Source organism: Ochotona princeps, chromosome 3 (assembly GCF_030435755.1).
Source record: "Ochotona princeps isolate mOchPri1 chromosome 3, mOchPri1.hap1, whole genome shotgun sequence".
NCBI lineage: Eukaryota > Metazoa > Chordata > Mammalia > Lagomorpha > Ochotonidae > Ochotona > Ochotona princeps.
Genome location: NC_080834.1, coordinates 78,190,846 through 78,208,089, shown reverse-complemented (window position 1 = coordinate 78,208,089; position 17,244 = coordinate 78,190,846). Strand labels below are relative to the sequence as shown.

The following is a 17,244-nucleotide window of genomic DNA, read 5'->3' as shown; positions in this document are numbered from 1 at the left end:
CTGTCTAGCTGCAGCCGAGGCTCTGGGGCCTGTCGGGCGGTCGGGTGGCGGCGGGCCCCGCCTCCTCGGCCCGTTGGTGCCGTCGCGTCCAGTCCCTCGGGCGCCGCCGGCCGGGTGTCTGTGACTCGGCTGTAGGCGGGGGACGTGGGCTTGCCGAGCTCCTGACCCGCCTGCTCTCTGCAGCCCGTCGCGGGGCCGGCCGTACCTCCGGCCCCAGGATGCAGAATGTGATTAACACCGTGAAGGGAAAGGCGCTGGAAGTAGCTGAGTACCTGACCCCGGTCCTCAAGGTAAGCGGGGCCGGGCCGGCCTCGGGTTCGGGCTGTTTGCTGCCAGGAGTCGGTGTGCTCCGGCGGCGCAGGGTAGCAGACAGGCAGGTGCCGTCCTCCGGGGCCGCCTGGCTCCCCTGGGTGGACGTGGGGCGACGCTCCCGTGCGCGCTGCCATGTCCACCGTCGCGGGTCTTCATGGGCTTGGCAGGTTGTCGGTCCCCGAGTGGATGTCACAACGGTAAACCTGACATCGGAAGTTTGGGAAACTTGGTCAGCCTGGAGTTTGCAAATATTTTTTAAAGGAGCAGATAATCGGTGTTTGAAACTGCAGTGACAGTCACTTTTTTTTTTTCCTTTCTGGTGTCCTCGAAAGTCTCTTAATTATACGTATAAAATGGGTAACTGGTGAGCGAGTTTCCACTGCGGTAGATTTCACGGGAAGGTGAAACGGAACCATTATCTCAGAGGCAGTGAACCCCGCTGAGGAGCGAAGTCTGCCTCTCCCCAGGCTTTGCCATAGCTGCTATTGGTTATTCATCTTGGCCATCGCTGGGAAACGGGAACAGCTTGACCCTTCTGGATGAACGTGAAGACAACAAGTCCAGCGTTTCTAAAAAATTGTGACAGTAGCTGTTACACCCGGGACTCCTTTCCAAACGACTAGTTTCTAGAACTGCCTTCAGATTTTTCTAACTCTTGGAGAGTTCTATTGTAACTTCTGCCTTCTGAAGAGTGAGCAGTGATACCAAAGAGCTGGCAAATTCTTGCGTTTTTTTAAAGCTTTAATTTAGAATTCTGTCAAGCATGATGGGATGAAATACTCGATGCGAAGAGTCATAGACAGTTTTATTTTGCTCCCTTTCAGTGACATGGTAATATTGGATCTGTACATTTAAAAATTTTTATTTCTATAAACACTTTAAAGCGATACTTTCTTGGATCAAGTAAGAACAGCAATTATAAATGAGAATTCCACCTCTCTGGGTGTATTTGCTTACTGTGAAGGCAATTTCAGTTGATTATTCAGTTACCTATTTAAAATTTGAAGGTGACTTTAATATTTGAATCGGATGCTTCTCTTACATATTATCGTGTTAACCTTTCAAAAAATTTTTGTTTTGTTCATTTGAGGGGAAGATTTAGAAAGAGAAGGATAGAGAAGTCTTCCATCCACTGGTTCACATTGCAAATGGCCACAAACGCCAGAGTGGAGCTGATCCAGCCAGGAGCTGCTTGTAGGTCTCCCGTGTGGCTAGTCTCCCAGGGGTTTGGTCCATCCTCGCTGGATTCTAAGTGGAGCAGCCAGGACTCAAAGACATCACCAGCGCTGCAGTGAGAGGCTTAGCTGGCTAGGACACTGTGCTGTCTCCCGCCCCCCCCCCCCCCATATTATCTTTATCTACGTGTGTATAAAGAGTTTTAATAATGCATCGTTGTGAAATTTTTGTTTAGTTTCAGGCAGAGATAAGCAGGACACCTTTCAGATGAACTGTAACTTCGTAGGCCAGTTGTGTTTTACTGAATTTATGATAAAGAATTATTTTTTCAAGAATCAGTTACTTCTTCGGGAAACTGAAACAAAAGAAGTGTCAAGTATGTCAGCAGGGTATTTTTTAGTTTAAAGGAAAGCAGAATTAATGACCCTGTCCTTGTCACTCCTGTGTAAGCTATGAGGTTACAGGGAGAATTCTTACAGTTTCCTGCTAGATGAGAGAAGACAAGGAGAAAAAAATTTTAAGGAAAGAAATAGTGGCCTTCCCCTACAAGTAAAAGCTTCAGGAAAATTTTGCTTTGTTGAGAATATGTATTCAGGAAAAGCCAGAATCCTCCTGATGTTCAGGGCTCGCTCTCTGGTGGGTGGAGGCCCTGGGTCATCTGCTGCGCTGGCCTGTGATCCCTTCCTCGGGCCGCCCTCCCCGGCCCTGGGACCCCGGGCAGCACAAGCTTGCTCTTCCCGCAGAGAGCCTCCTCTCCAGTGCCCATCGTTAAGGTGTTCCAGTCCCCTTCAGAATGAATTCTTTGTTCTTACCCTTCTGTTTTAAATGGCTGTCTCTTCCCAGCTTCTCTCTACTGCGTTTTCCTGTCTGATTTAGTATTTATTACCAATATTAAAGCCCTTCGTAAGGTCAAGGATGTTTGGTCTATTCTATTCATACCTACCTCTCAGTGTTTTGATTAATGCCTGTCACATAGTAATTAGTAAATATTTGTTTAATGAGTAGTATCCATAAATGGATCTCTTCATCCTTGTAGTCTCTATTGCAAAATCTTATGTGTAAGAAAAGTTTCATTTAGTATAGAATTCTTGTTTAGACAGTGTTGTATCAATATCTCAGTGGAAATGAAAATGATAGGGACATGTTAAATGATTTCTACTTTCAGCTTCTAATATTGCATGGGATGAATTATAAAAGGTGTTACCATTTTAGACATTTTTGCAAAGCTGTAAAGTATATTTGATTTTTACTCAGAAGCATTATAAGGCTTCATGTTGATTTAAATACTTTTTTTGTTTTTCCATAGAGCCTTACTGTGTAGCAACACTGATCAAATTGTGTTGAACTTATATTCATGTTTGTTTCTTACATTAAAGTTGTGTGTTTCTTGTGGTCAGGGGTGTGTGTGTGTGTGTTGTATTTGCTCCATCTCCCTGGATGGATACCAAGCAATATGTTTGCTCCCCAAATATGTTTCAGTTGGAGGTGAAAGATGATGTAATAGTTGCTCTTTTTGCTCTGTTTAGGAATCAAAGTTTAAGGAAACAGGTGTCATAACACCGGAAGAGGTGAGTGTTAAAGATATTTTGAAGCCGTAGTCATAGTAAATCGGTAGTATTTCTGTTTTGTACCAGAGCAATTTGAAGTTTAATTTTAAGTTACATTTTGTGGACTAGTGATGAGTGGGGATTTCTCCATCCCGTGGAAGACGTAACTTCCCCCTCACTATGCTGTTTCTCATATTGCTGTGTTAGTTCCTTTTATTGGGAAATGAGAGTCACAGAGAGAATGGGAGAGTCGTGGGGTCACTTACCTGTATGTTGTGTTTGTGTCATGTTGAGCTGCACGGTGAAATCTTGTTCACTGGGTTTTGGCTCGGTCTGTGCCAGGTGTGAACTTTGCTTGCTAGTTTAAATATTTTGTTGTTGAAGACTTAACATTGATGATTTCTTGCTTTTTTTTTTTTTTTCACTTTTTCCCTAAACATGTAACATTAAAACTGCTTAATGCTAAAAAAGCTATTTTGTTAAACCAGTTGTGTTTAATTGAACTTTTAGTTTTGAAGGATCATTTTATGTGTTTATCATGTCTATAATGATTCTCTTTCATTTTTATAGTTTAGAGATGTAAACTAATTATTTGAATACTTGTGATTGCATTAAGACTTTTTTTTTTTAAAGATTTACTTATGTATTTATTTGAAAGGCAGAGTTAGAGAGAAGGAGAGAGAGGCCTTCCGTCCGCTTGTTCTCTCCCCAAAAGGCCATGATAGCCAGAGCTGAGCTGGTTAAGAGCCAGGAGTTTCTGGGTCTTCCATGTAGGTACAGGTGCCCTTGCACTTGGGCCATCCACACTGCTTTCCAAAGCCATTAGCAAAGAGCTGGATTTGAACCCGCGTCCATGTGGGATATTAATGCTGCAAGTGAAGGCTTAGCGTGCTATGCCACAGCACTGGCCCTAGGACTATATTCTTAAAAAAGGCAAGGAATTTGATCTCAAACATTAACTTACTTAATTTCTTTCTCTTTTATATAAGATGTATTTAATTTTTATTATAAAAGCAGATTTATACAGGGGAGAGACAGAGAAAGATTTTTCCTCTGCTGGTTCACTACCCAGGTGGCTACAGCAGCTGTACTAAGCCAATTGGGAGCCAGGAGCTTCTTCCGGGTTTCCTATGCAGGTGCAGATTTCCTAGGCTTGGGGCCATCCTCCACTGCTTTCCCCCAGACCACGGGGAGGTAGCTAGATGGGAAGTGGAGCAGCTGGGACAAGAACTGGTACCCATATGGGATCCCAGCACATGCAAGGTGAGGATTTAGCCACTGGGCGACCATGCTGGGCCCACAGTCTTTAACTTTGATTGGAAATTCAGCTCATTGACAGTGAAACTGGTTATTGTTTTTGAATGACACAGTTTGAAATAAACCATGTTGTATGATAATACTGCTACTCCTTATTTCAGGACTTCAAGCCTAAGCATTAATTGATCTTTAAGTTTTCATTTGCAATGTTGCCTTTCTAGGCCCAAATCCTTAAGAGTTCTAAGAATAGTTGGTTGAGATGTGGCTGATGGAGGGATGGGAGGCTTGGCACATTGGCCTGGAAGACTAGTCCTCTGCTTCTGGCAGTAGCATCCCAGGTGGGCGCCAGTCTGTGTCCTGGATGTTCCTCTTCTGATCCAGCTCTCTGCTTTTGACATGGGAAAGTGGCAGAGGATGGGCCTCCGTCCTTGGGCTCCTGCACCTGCATGGGAGAGCCAGAAGAAATTCCTGGTTTGGGATCAGCTCAGCTCCAGCTGTTGTGGCCATCCGGGAAGTGAACCAGCAGATGAAAGACATCTCTGTCTCTCTTCTCTCAATGAAATCTGCCTTTCAAATCAATCTGAAAAAAAAAAAGAAGAAGAATATTTTGTGAATGTATCTCTTGTCTAAAATTGTCTTTATTTTGTTGAAGTTTAATGGTAGTATGGAAAGAACCTGTGATGTTTATTTTCTAGACCCCGTTTCTCTAATTTCTTCTCATTTGGGTGGGTCATTTGAGCATCTTTCTTTCTCATAAAAAGAAAACTTTTACCTGGACATTCCAAAAGACTTGTTCTATGTTAGGTTCTTTGAGTTCAGTACCTCTAATACTAAATGAAACTTAAGTTTTAATCTCAAGTGTGTCATTAGCATTAATGCCAAGCAGAGGTGGAATTTTGGTATGACCCTGTAACTACCTGCCGTCTGGAGCAAAGCTGTTCTGCTCTTTGACCTCACCTCTTGCTTGAAGGTGGCTGGTCATTGGATAGAGTAACTGTATTGAAAGGCTGATTCATCCTAAGAATAGTAATTATTTAATCGCATCACAAAGCAGTTGATGAATTTTCTCCTTTCTAAACGAATGTAGTACTGAACAACTCGCCCAGCTGAGTACCACGTACATAATGTTTAGTTGTAATAGAGTACTGTGACACAGTTGAGTGAATTAGAAACAAATCTGATTGAGAATAATAGAAAGATGTCGTTTGCTTTGGGTAAATACTGTATGTTGGATTGATTTGTGCATTTGTTGCTTTGTGGCTATTTTAGGTTCCCAGCTAAATTTTCATTGCGATACATGGAAGTATTGCCTGAAAAGAGGGTTAGTCAGTATCTGTTTTGTATTACCTAGAAAAAAACTAGATGTGTTTGTAACTAGATTAAACAGAAGAGTACTTAGGAAGTACAGCTGCTCACCGAGATGTAAATGCCTGATTTTGTCTTATCGGACTTAGAATTATGTTTTTTAGTCTCATAAGGAGCTAGTCAATATGAGAAATCTGTTTTAAATGATATTGACAATTTAGGAGTTTGAATGTGTATCCTAGATTGCATTGCACTTGAATGTGAAGCATGTAATGAGGGCCACTGCTAGTGAAGGTGGATGCGTGCTTGCACTGCTTTATTTATGCAGTTCTGTTGTCCTTGTGATTTTCCTTCTAGGGTTTTGGTTATGTGGTTACTTTCAGAGGGGCATGGAATAAATAAAATGCTAAGATCTGAGTCTTTGAGCTTATGTCAGTATAATTAAAGAATTTTTAAATTATTTGATTACATTTTGTTAATTACTTATGATAATAAGTTAGTTTGTGACAACTAGAGAGCTAAATGTAGCATTTGGTTACTGTATTCTCGAAAGTGCTGAAACCTTGGAGGAGAGACGTATTTTTACTTTGGCTTTTGTCTACATAACTAGTTTAACAAAGTGATTGTTTAAAATTGAAGAGCAGAAGCCTTTGTAAGGTTTCCATTAGGAATACAGTTCCTATATAAATGACCTTATTAATATATCACATTAAAGGGGATTGCTCTCCAGATTCTTCTTTGATAGAATTTTACTCTCAAATTCAGTGAATATCTTATATTGACACAGTTTTTCAGAAAGCCATTAGAACATTAGATGTAGTGGATTTTTGCCATGTGATAAACCTGTGAGCAGTACAAGATTTTAAGTTAGAGCTGTTTTGAAGTAGAGTTGGAAAAGCGTATGAGAGTGTTGCTTGAGTTGGAGTGCTGTGGTTATACTTACCAGACTTTGCTTTTCTGCTCTCAGCAGTAGCAGGTTTTCTTTCTTTTTCTTTTCCTTTTTTTTTTTTTTTTTTAAGATTTATTTATTTATTTGGAAGACTGAGTTGCAGAAAGGGGGAAGCAGAGAGAACAAAGTCTTTTCGTTTGCTGGTTCACTTTCCAGATGGCCACAGCGGTCAATGCTAGACCAGGCCAAAGCGAGGAACTGGCCTGCAGGATGTAGGGGCCCAGGTACTTGGGCCATTCTTCACTGCTTTTCCAGAATGGTTAGAGGAAGGAGGATCTGAAGTGGAACAACCAGGATTCAGTCGGTACCTTTATGGGATGCTGACACTGCTAGTAGTGGCTTAACTCACTGTTGCCATAGCACCAGCCCCAACGATTTCTGTTCTTCTCTAAGACCATCTTATGTGCATTTGTATTTGGAAGTCTTAAAATATTAAATTGTTTTCCTTGAGTCTTGTTTTAATTTTTATTTTTTTCTCAAGATTTTATTTATTTTTTTATTTATTTGAAAGGCAGAGTGGGTCAGGGGAATCAGAGGAGAGAGAACAGCTTCTGTCGGCTGGGTTACTGTCTAAAAGGCAAAGCCAGGTCGAGGCCAGACCAAAGCTAGGAGCTGGGAACTCCATGCAGTACTCTCACATGGGTGGCCAAGGCTCTAGCTTCTGCTACCTTCCCAGGAGCCTTAGCAGGAAACCAGGATTCCAGTCTGGAGTGCCCTAGTGATATTGGATTTAGTGCCATGAACAGCAGCTTAACCCACTGTGCCACAGTGCAGGCTGTGTATTTTTTTTTTTTTTTTAGATTTATCTTTTTTTTTTATTGTAAAGTCAGTTAAACAGAGAGGAGAGACAGAGAGCAAGATCTTCCATCCAATGATTCACTCCCCAAGTGACTACAATGACCGGTACTGTGCCAATCTGAAGCCATGAGCTGGGAGCTCTTCCGGGTCTCCCACGCAGGTGCAGGGTCCCAAAGCTTTGGGCTGTCCACAACTGCTTTCCCAGGCCACAGGCAGGGAGCTGGATGGGAAGTGGAGCTGCTGGTATTAGAACCGGTGACCATATGGGATCCTGGTGCATTCAAGGCAAGGACTTTAGCTACTAGGCCACCGTGCCAGGCCCTATGTATTGTTTTTAAGCTAAACTAAGCTTGTTCAATGTCCAGTTGATCCAAGATGTCCAAAGCTTGTGGAGGATTCAGTTTCTTAATCTTGTAAGTGATTCCATTCACAATTCCATTACTTAAATGTCAAATAAACAGCAGATTTACATAGCAAACATGTCTGTTTAGTAACTGTTGCAAATATTTTTGTTTTCCGTCATTAGCAAAAATCTGTATTTTGTTTAGCCATAGAGTGAATTTTGACATTTTGGAAATTGTTCTCTATTTGAGGGACAGAGAGAAAGAGATAAACACGTACATAGAGATGGAGTGAGCTCGTAGGTGCTGGTTCACTTCTCAGCAGTGACCTATGAACTCAGTCCGGGACTTCCATCTTGGAGTGCCAGGAACCCAACTACTTGAGTTGGCATGGCTGCCTCCTGAGACGTCGTTACAGGGAGCTGTAATCAGCAACCAAAAGGGAGCTCTAGCCTGAGCCATTCTGGGCTGGGGCACGGCACTCTTAATGTCCTAGCGGGACGAAGGCTTGCCTGGGATTTTGACATCTTAGACTCTGTAACCTTACCTTGATAACTTCAAGATGCTGTGTGTTCTTGCTGTTATTTAATCTAATGGTCAGTGTGAATTTTTAAAAATTAGTACTTGGTATTTGTTTCTTCGGTGTGAATTCTTACGAATGTTAAAAAAAATTGCAGTTTAGTAATGAAAAACAAATCTTGAGATAGCAACCTTGAAAGTGTTTGTATTGTAATTGGTTACTGGGTATTAGGATTTTACCTGGGGTGATCAGTTTGGTATTTTGCCATACTGTGTTGATGTTAATTTTTCCCCCTTTTTTGTTATATTCCTTTTGAATCCTGAATAGTTTGTTGCAGCTGGAGATCATTTAGTCCACCACTGTCCAACATGGCAATGGTAAGTTATCTTAAGTAAAAAATACAAAGTAAGTAAAAGGTATGGCTTCGAAATTATGGCAGTTACAGAGGTTAGTGCATGGAAATTAAAATGACTGGTTTAACTCCTCAATAGACTTTCTGTTGAGCCATGCCCAGGGATACAGTAAAATAAAGGGGAAAAAAGTGAGTGCTTTACCTCCCTCTTCTGTTTTTGTATTAGTATATAAAGTGTGCATACATTTGAGGTAAATGCATTTACTTTTTTAGTATTTTTTAGGACAATAAATGCAGAAAGGACTTAACAGAGTTTTAGGTTGTTTAAGACCGAAGACAAACACCTTTCCTCTTTGGGAATTAGATGAAATGGAAGGTTTGTATTGCCATAAATTTGCTTGTAAGATTTTGTTTTCTTCATTAACTGTTTTTGAAAATATATATTTTTATTTGAAAGGAAGATTTTACAGTAAGAGGAGGTGAGATAGAGAAGGTCTTCCATCTGCTGGTTAACTCCACAAATGGCTGCAGTGCCAGAGCTGAGCTGATTTATAGCAGGGAGCCAGGACTTTCTCCTGAATTCCCCACATGGGCACAGGGTCCAAGAACTTGGGCCATTTTTCACTGCTTGACCAGGCCATGAGCAGAAAACTGGATCAGAAGTGGAGCAGCCAGGACATGAACCAGTGCCTGTGTGGGATGCTGGATTAACGTGCTGCACCACCGCACTGACTCCTTTTCATTAACTTTTAATCATGATAATAACTTAAGCATTTTAACAGCTCAACTAAAATGGAAATTACTAAATTGCTTACACTGTAAAAATGTTTTTAAATATTCTGAATAATAACTTTCAAAACAAATGTTTTACCATGAAGTCCTAGTGCTCTAGAATCTGGGTAGCAGCTGGAAAAGGGATGTCAGTTTTGCAGGGCTGGTTTTTGTGGCTAGAATTGCTTAAGATTGTTGCCTTTAGATTTGCTTCAGTGTTTAATAACCTTTTCCCCTCCATGACATTTTTTCCTAATTATGGTTGAACAATGAAGTGATAAGAGTGGCAAGATGTGGAGATCAGTAGTTAATAAGGTTCTAATTAATAGCTCTCAGGTTATTTATTTATTTTAAAGATTTCCTTTTTTTTTTTTTTTAATTGGAAACTCAGATTTACGGAGAAAAGGAGAGACAGAGCCATCCGCTGGTCACTGGGTTCACTCCCCAAACGGCCACAATGGCTGGAACTGAGCTGATCTGAAGCCAAGAGCCAGGAGCTGCTTCTGGGTCTTCCACATGGGTGTAGGGTCCCAAAGTCTTGAACCAGCCATCCTCCACTGGTTTCCGAGGCCATAAACAGGGAGTTGGATAGGAAGCAGGGCCACCGTGATTAGAAGCTGCTCCCTTACGAGATCCTGATGCATGCAAGGCGAGGACTTTAGCACTAGGCTACCGTGCAGGGGCCATGTTATTTATGTGTTGTTCGTTTTTACCCTTGTTTCTGTTCCATATTTATAATTAAATTGAGTTCATATCATAAATCTGTTAAGAGTTATCTTTCCACTCTAAAATTTTCTGTTAAAACTGTCTAGAGCTCAGTTCTGTTCTAGAGTTTGCTTGTATTTCAAATCAAATGCATAAAATTTAATAATTTTGGAGAAATAAGGATTTTATTCAATATGATGTGCACATTTATTGAGATTTTTGTTTTACTGCTTAATTGTCTAAATAGATCCTGGGATATGTTATTATAGAGATTAGTGTATGTAAACAAGATACTCTTTTAGCAGGTGCTAATTAAGAGTGCCATTTTAGCCATTAGGGTGATTGAAATAATTTTATTGTAACTTAGAGCATAATTATACCCCACTCCAGTATCTGTACTTCTGGCTGAATTGCTTTTGTCAAAGGAACGATTCATTTTAAATCAGTGTTAGAAACAAATTATTTCTATTATAGTATCTTCGTGAACTAGACATTTTCCTTCAGAACTTTAGCATTTCCCTGGCATTGTTAAAGTTCGCTCTTGAGATTAAGTCAAAGAAGCCTAGAAAGCTGTCATATGATATTATGGCATTTCCTGGCTTATGCTCAAATCCAGGCTTTCCACTTTAGACTGAGGCTTCAAAAGGCAGCAAAAGTCCAAATTGATGTTCTGTTTGTGACAGGCACCACATGTCTCGCAGCTCTGGGCAGTTCTGTTAGCTGACCCACAAAAGAATATGCACAAGTTTTGTTAGAGATACCAGTGCAACTCCAAAGTGAGATGGTTGGCTGTGACCACAGAGGAAGTAGTATTTGTAGTGTTTTAGAGTGGAAGCCTTGGAGTCCTTGGCTTTTTCACAGTAGGCAACCTGACCTGACCTCTTTAAGCTTTAGTTAGGTGCCCGTAAAATGGAAATATTACTCTTATAATAATTAGTTAGAAAAAAATAGACTCTTTAAGTCCTATTCTTAATATGCACCCAATAAAAATTATTTTCAGTATTGTGGCACAAAATATCTTCTGTCTCTTTGTTCCAATTTTAATGAAGTAGTAAGAACAAGGATCTTGCCAGCCACCTACTTTGTTATGTAATGTGAAGCTTTTTTTCCTACCTCTTCATAGTCTCAAAATGAACAGTATTAAAACTCTGAAGCTATGCATTGGTATATAGCTCACAATGAAACAATTTTCTTTTTTTTTTCTTTTGTTAGAGATAGTAGTCCTACATTATTCTACATAGATTGTCTGATATTTGATTCAAATTCTTCCAGGTGTTATTTGTATCTCTGAATGTACTTCTGTTACATTGCTGTGCTTTTTTTGTGCCCTGACATATATCAGTTAATAGTAAACTTCTCAAATCAATTTGTAAACAATATTCTAGGGATGTGAATTCTGTAGTTTTGAGATTTACATGTGATGTCTTCTGTATTTGCCTTTTAAAATATATTTTCTATTTTGATGCTCTTCACTGTTTTTAAAGGGCTACAGGGGAAGAATTGAAAGTGAAGGCATATCTACCAACAGGCAAACAATTTTTGGTAACCAAAAATGGTAAGAATTATGTTGTATACGTTAACAGTCTTGCACAGAGCTGTGTTAGAAACAAAGCAAGCCTGTACCTACTGATCCCAGTTTTTTAATAAAGCTGTGCTTATAGCTTCTCTCAGACCTTGGGAAATCTAATGAAACTCTGGATTTTGTTTTGCTGGAATAGTTTTCTCTTATTTGATGTTTTTTAAAGTTTTTTTTTTTTAATTTATTTGAAAGATTTTCAGAGAGATAAATAGAAACCTCCTCCATACAATGACTCACTCCCCAAATGGCCTTAGTGTTGTCCAAGCCTGGTCTATGCCAGAACCAGGAGCTTGTAACTTTGCCCAATTTTTCCATGTTTGTGGCAGGGGCCCAAGCTCTTGGATCATCATATTCTCAGTTCCCATTCTTGTTAGCAGGGAGCTGGATTGGAAATGGAACAGCTGAGACTCTAACCAGAGCTCATGTTGGATACTGACATGGCAATTGGCAACTTACACTGAGCCACAATACCAGCCACGCCATTTTGATTTTTATCTCCTTTTTGTTCTGTTTTTCCAGGGCCTTAAGCAAAGATGACTTTCCTCAAAGTGGGTTGTTTCCATGATCACGTTAATTTTTAAAGTTAAATTTTTCAATTAGGTGAATTTTAAACATATTGATTGTGAATAACTTGAACTTTAATATGTTAACTTCGAAATGCATTTTGTAAGTTCGTTTTGTGATTTGTAAACCAGAGGTCACCTTTGCCACTGCGGAGTGTGACAGATGGTACTGCCTTATTCTCAAAGCTATTTAAAAAAAGATGATATTCATTAGTCTGAAATTGAAAAATGTTGTATCTAGCTTCAGCCTGCTGTTCACAGGCCATACTGAGAGCACTCCCTCTGGATCCTTTCAACTTGCCTTCTGACAAATTTAGGGAAAGATAAACATGGTCCCATATTTATGTGCCTGTGAGCTAAATGCAGTTCATAACTGCTTTCATAATAAGTGAAGTATATTCTCAGTATTTTGCTTGTGTAAATATCATTTTTTATAGAGTAAGCTTTTTCTTTCCAGTAGGTTTGTGGTTAGCAAATTACGTGTCAGTAATTGTATTTATCATTATATATAGTGCCATGCTACAAACGGTGCAAACAGATGGAATATTCAGATGAATTAGAAGCCATCATTGAAGAAGATGATGGTGATGGAGGATGGGTAGATACGTATCACAATACAGGTAAGAAAATGGATTGGTGTATTAATTTTGTTTTAAACTTTGACAGTCTTTCATAGAAGGCTTGTATTTAAGATTTATTTACAAGGCAGATTTACGGGAGTGAAAGAAGAGAGATCTTCTGTGCACTGATTCACTCCCCAAATGGCCCCCCTGGCAGGAGCTGGGCCAGGCCAAAGCCAAGAGCTTTATCTGTGTCTCCCATGTGGTGCAGAAGCCCAACGACTTGAGCCATCTGCTGCTTTCCTAGGTGCATCAGCAGGAAGCTGGATCGAAAGGAATTGGAACAACCAGGACTCTAATCAGCACTGGTGACTAGCCTTAAATTTAAAAAGGAGTACAAAAGGCTGTATTGCTATTAGGAGACTTTCACCTGAAAGAAGTAGGAATACAAATTGAAGTGATAGACAAAGAAGTCCTTGGAGTATAAAAGATTTCTGTATTACTTAAATACTTACAAGTGGACTGTCACCCACTGCCTTCTGAGTGTATTAGCAGTAAGTTGGGTGGAACCAGAGTAGTTGTGACTCAAACTGGCGTTCTGATGTGGGATGCAGGTGTCCTAAGTGACAGCTTAACCTGTTGCATCACAATGCCTGCCCTTTGAACGTATTTTTTCATTCCAATGCTTAAAAACGTATTGGCCATGGCATTTATGTAACTTAGGTTCATGCATACCTATCATGTTTTTGTGTTCAATGTCATGGCACAACAGCTTAAACCACCACTTATGATGTCAGCATTGTGTATTGAAGTCCCATCCACCTCATTTCCTAACTAGTTTCCTGCTAATTTACTTGGGAAAGCAGCAGAGGATGACATAAGTTCTTGGGCCTCTGCTGTAGACACATGAAATCTGGGTGACATGTATCTTAAAATAAGTTTTCTCCCTACAGGAGATACATCCCCAGCAGCAGTGATAGAACAAGATTCCTTAAGCTTAACATTGTTGACATTTCAAACAAGATAATTCTTTGTGTAGCATTTCCTGTGCATTGTGGAATGTTTAGCAGTATCACTGTCCTCTAACAACTAGATGCCATTTGCAGCCCCTGGTTGTGACAACCCTGGATTCTTCCAGGCATTGGCAGAATCTGGGTAAGAGGACAAGAATTGCTGCCCTCAGTTGAGACTCAGTGCAGGAGTCATAGGGTTGAGTAGTGTGCCTTTCTCCTAAACTCCCTTTCTGCTCTCCATAAAGAATATTGCATGTGTTGATGTGGGTACAGATACAGTACCTCAGCTCATTGATCTGGAACTTGTTGGCTTCTTCACTGAATATGCAGTTATATCCCTTGTTGGACATAAAGGTTCAGTCATTTATCAGAGATGTAAGTATGTCGGTGTGATTGGATTGGCCACAATTCACAGAACTCAACTGAGTTTTAAAAGTGTTGTAATAGTGAAGGGGATAAATAACATAAAGCAGTGTTATACTATAATTCACTTGATATCTGTAATAAATTCTGTTTCTGAGAAACAGCCTTAGGATTTTAGCTTTATAAATGGCAGTATATCCTAATTTGATGAGGGCAGTGTTTCCAGTGGACTGACAAGACCCAGGTGCCTTATTCAACTTAGTGTTCCTCTAGCCCTGTTATTCGTGAGTTTCTTCTTTTAATCTATGAGCCCTTTAGTCACAGCTTCTCTTTCCTTTCTGTCCCTTCCCTTTTAAAAATGTATTAATTTATTTTTTTCTTAAATTTATTTATTATTTTTAATTCATTAATTACATTGTATTATGTGACACAGTTTCATAGGTACTTGGATTCTCCCCACCCCTCCCCAAACCCTCCCACCATGGTGGATTCCTCCACCTTGTTGCATAACCACAGTCGGGATGATACTCTGCTGGCTCTGTCTTCAGACCAGAGAGGGTATACCTAAGAAGCCGTTGAACTTAACTGGACAATAAGATGCTGGACTCTATGTTTGGTATATACTTGCAATGGGGGAATCTCAACTGAAAAAATGTATTAATTTATATGAAACAGTTATATAGAGAGATGGAAAGACCGATTCACTCTCCAAATTAACACAGCCACAATTGGACCAGGTCAAAGCTAGGATCCAGGAGCTTACTGAGTCTCCCATGTAGGTGGCAAGGGCCCAGCCACTTGGGCTGTCTATCACTGCTTTCCCGGGCCATTATCAGGGAGCTGGATTGAAAGTGGAGCAACCCATATGGGGTGACAGGTGCCAAAGATGCTGGATGAAGCCCCTCGGGCTGCCTGGTGGCTTCCTTTGGGGACTTGGGGAATCTGGATTTGCAGGGGCGGGGGAGGTCATACAGGTAGTAGTGAGTGATGGTCTGAGTGTTTATGCCTAAGTGAGAAATTATAGCAGAGCAGTTTCCATGGATAAGGCCACTGCATATGTATGTAAGCAGGAAGGCCTGTAAGGATTAGGCTGAAGTGCAAGCACATGTGGGGGACCCGAGGTGGGGTAGTTAGCATCGACAAGCGCCAAGCACCACTCCCTGGCACACACTAAAGCCAAGGCTGGGGCATACCAATGAGAGTTGGAATAGGACTGATGATGTTAGGATGGGTCATGCCAATACCTAGCATGTGAAAGAAGTGGGTCTGGTAGCAGAATTTGGGGGGGATATGTGGGCTCACCCCAATGAAACCGTAATCTCCTCTGGTATACCCAAGAGCTGGAAGGGGTGCTAAGCGGATGCCCCAGCTGAGTTTCACTTCCCACAGGTGAGGACGAGAGCTGGATTGAGGGCAGCAAGCTGGACTACAAGCTCCCCCAGCGGGGTGTGGACTGGGTCTGGGTAGCCACAAATTGGGCTAGGTTCCAGAACCCACCAGTACTCATGAGAACCAGGTTGGATGTAGAACGGGCTGGGCTAGGTCTTAACTCCTGCTGAACCACATGAAAGCTGCGTATGGGTGTGGATCATGTGTAGCTGGGCTGCAACACCTAACAGTAAGAACCAGAGTGGGTGTCGGCCAGTTGAGCAAGGCCACCATTCCTGCCAGGACAAGAGGTGGACAAAGTCAACCTGGGCCAAGGACCCACTGGTGTGCGAGATACGCCCCTGGGAGACCAGATAGAGTAGCTTGGGAAACTTCTTTGTCAGGACGCAGTCCCTGCAGGTGAGCACAAGAATCAAGGCCAGGAGCAGCCCAGACCATTCCAGGTTACAGTACACAGTGGCATACATGTGGGTCAAGTCGGGGGCAGACCAGGCTGGGCCAGTTCATAACATCCATTGGCAAATCTGAGAACTAGGACAGGGTGCAGGAGGGGCCAGGTCATATTAGGGCCAAGATGGGGATCTGGCTGTACTGGGCTAAACTATAGTAACCATCAGCAGGAGCTAGAACTGGGGGCAGGCTGAACTCAGCCAGGCTGTGCAACACGATAGTGGATGTTGAGGTGAGGCAAGCAATGCCAGCCTGGGGTGAGTGCGTACCTGGTTTGTGAATCTGGGAGTGGAGATCCAGTGGTGCTTGGGTCGCCTGCCTGGGTCCTGGGGCCCGCCTACTAGGTGGGTGCTGGATTCATAAGCCGCACAAGGGGCATGCTGGGTTTATGAACCCCAGGGTTAGTGGATCCTGTGGGGTTTGGGTTGCCCGGACTGGATCATGGGGCCTACCTGCAAAGTGGGTGTCAGGTTTGTGAGCCTTAGGGGTGGGGGATCCTGCGGAGCATGGATCACCTGGCATGGATCTCTTGTTGAATTATCTGAGAACATTGAGAGGTATTTTGAGGTAGAAATGTTTAATAATATCTGGCTGACTTGTGTTGTTATTGGTCAGCTGTTTTGGGACCACTGTATTTTTAGGTATTTACTCAGTGAAATACCATAGAGTCCTCATCGAACTGAAGGTCGGCTAGTAGGGATTTTAGTTGTGGTTTCATTTAACTGGATAGAAGACAAATAATTTTACCTCTGGTGACATTGTGTATTCATAGTTAGAAATTATTAGTTTAATTGCCTCACAACATAGTGTTTATGAGAATTAGATATAATGTAGAAACACTTAGTGAAGTAGAAAGTTCCGTATTAATGTTGTAAATTGTTACTACCTTTGGATATCCTTGGTTTCTGAAGCAAGTAACATTTAATGTAGCTGATGGTTAGTTGAGAAAATTTTGGTATAGGTTTAGTTAAAATGTAAATGTAGGCTCTGTAGCCTTAATCTATTAATTTTTAGAATGTAGTGTGATCAAAACTCCAACAAGAATACTAGATAAGGAATATAAATAAAGAATGAAACAATTTTAATTATTTCAGAGAAGTTGTAAAAGCTAAGAATTCTAGATGTTTTTATATTGCTTTTAATCACATATTTTGGATATTTATAGCTTAATTTTAGTTATCTTTTTCTCCTAAATTTAAACAGGTATTACAGGAATAACTGAAGCAGTTAAGGAAATTACACTGGAAAGCAAGGTACTGGTTAATTATATTTCTGAATTCAGTGACTTAAATGA

General features: G+C 41.1%; 1 protein-coding gene across 1 annotated transcript in view; it reads left to right on the top strand.

Moving 5' to 3' along the window:
- Nucleotides 1–10: 10 nt before the first annotated feature.
- ATG3 (autophagy related 3) overlaps nucleotides 11–17,244 on the top strand; it is a 28,440-nt gene continuing 11,206 nt past the window's right edge. The window contains exons 1-6 of the mRNA XM_004577900.3: nucleotides 11–290; nucleotides 3,015–3,056; nucleotides 8,533–8,582; nucleotides 11,518–11,588; nucleotides 12,688–12,795; nucleotides 17,154–17,203. Coding sequence (XP_004577957.1) covers nucleotides 219–290; nucleotides 3,015–3,056; nucleotides 8,533–8,582; nucleotides 11,518–11,588; nucleotides 12,688–12,795; nucleotides 17,154–17,203 — 393 coding nt within the window. The 5' untranslated portion in view covers nucleotides 11–218. The remainder of the gene's footprint in view (nucleotides 291–3,014; nucleotides 3,057–8,532; nucleotides 8,583–11,517; nucleotides 11,589–12,687; nucleotides 12,796–17,153; nucleotides 17,204–17,244) is intronic.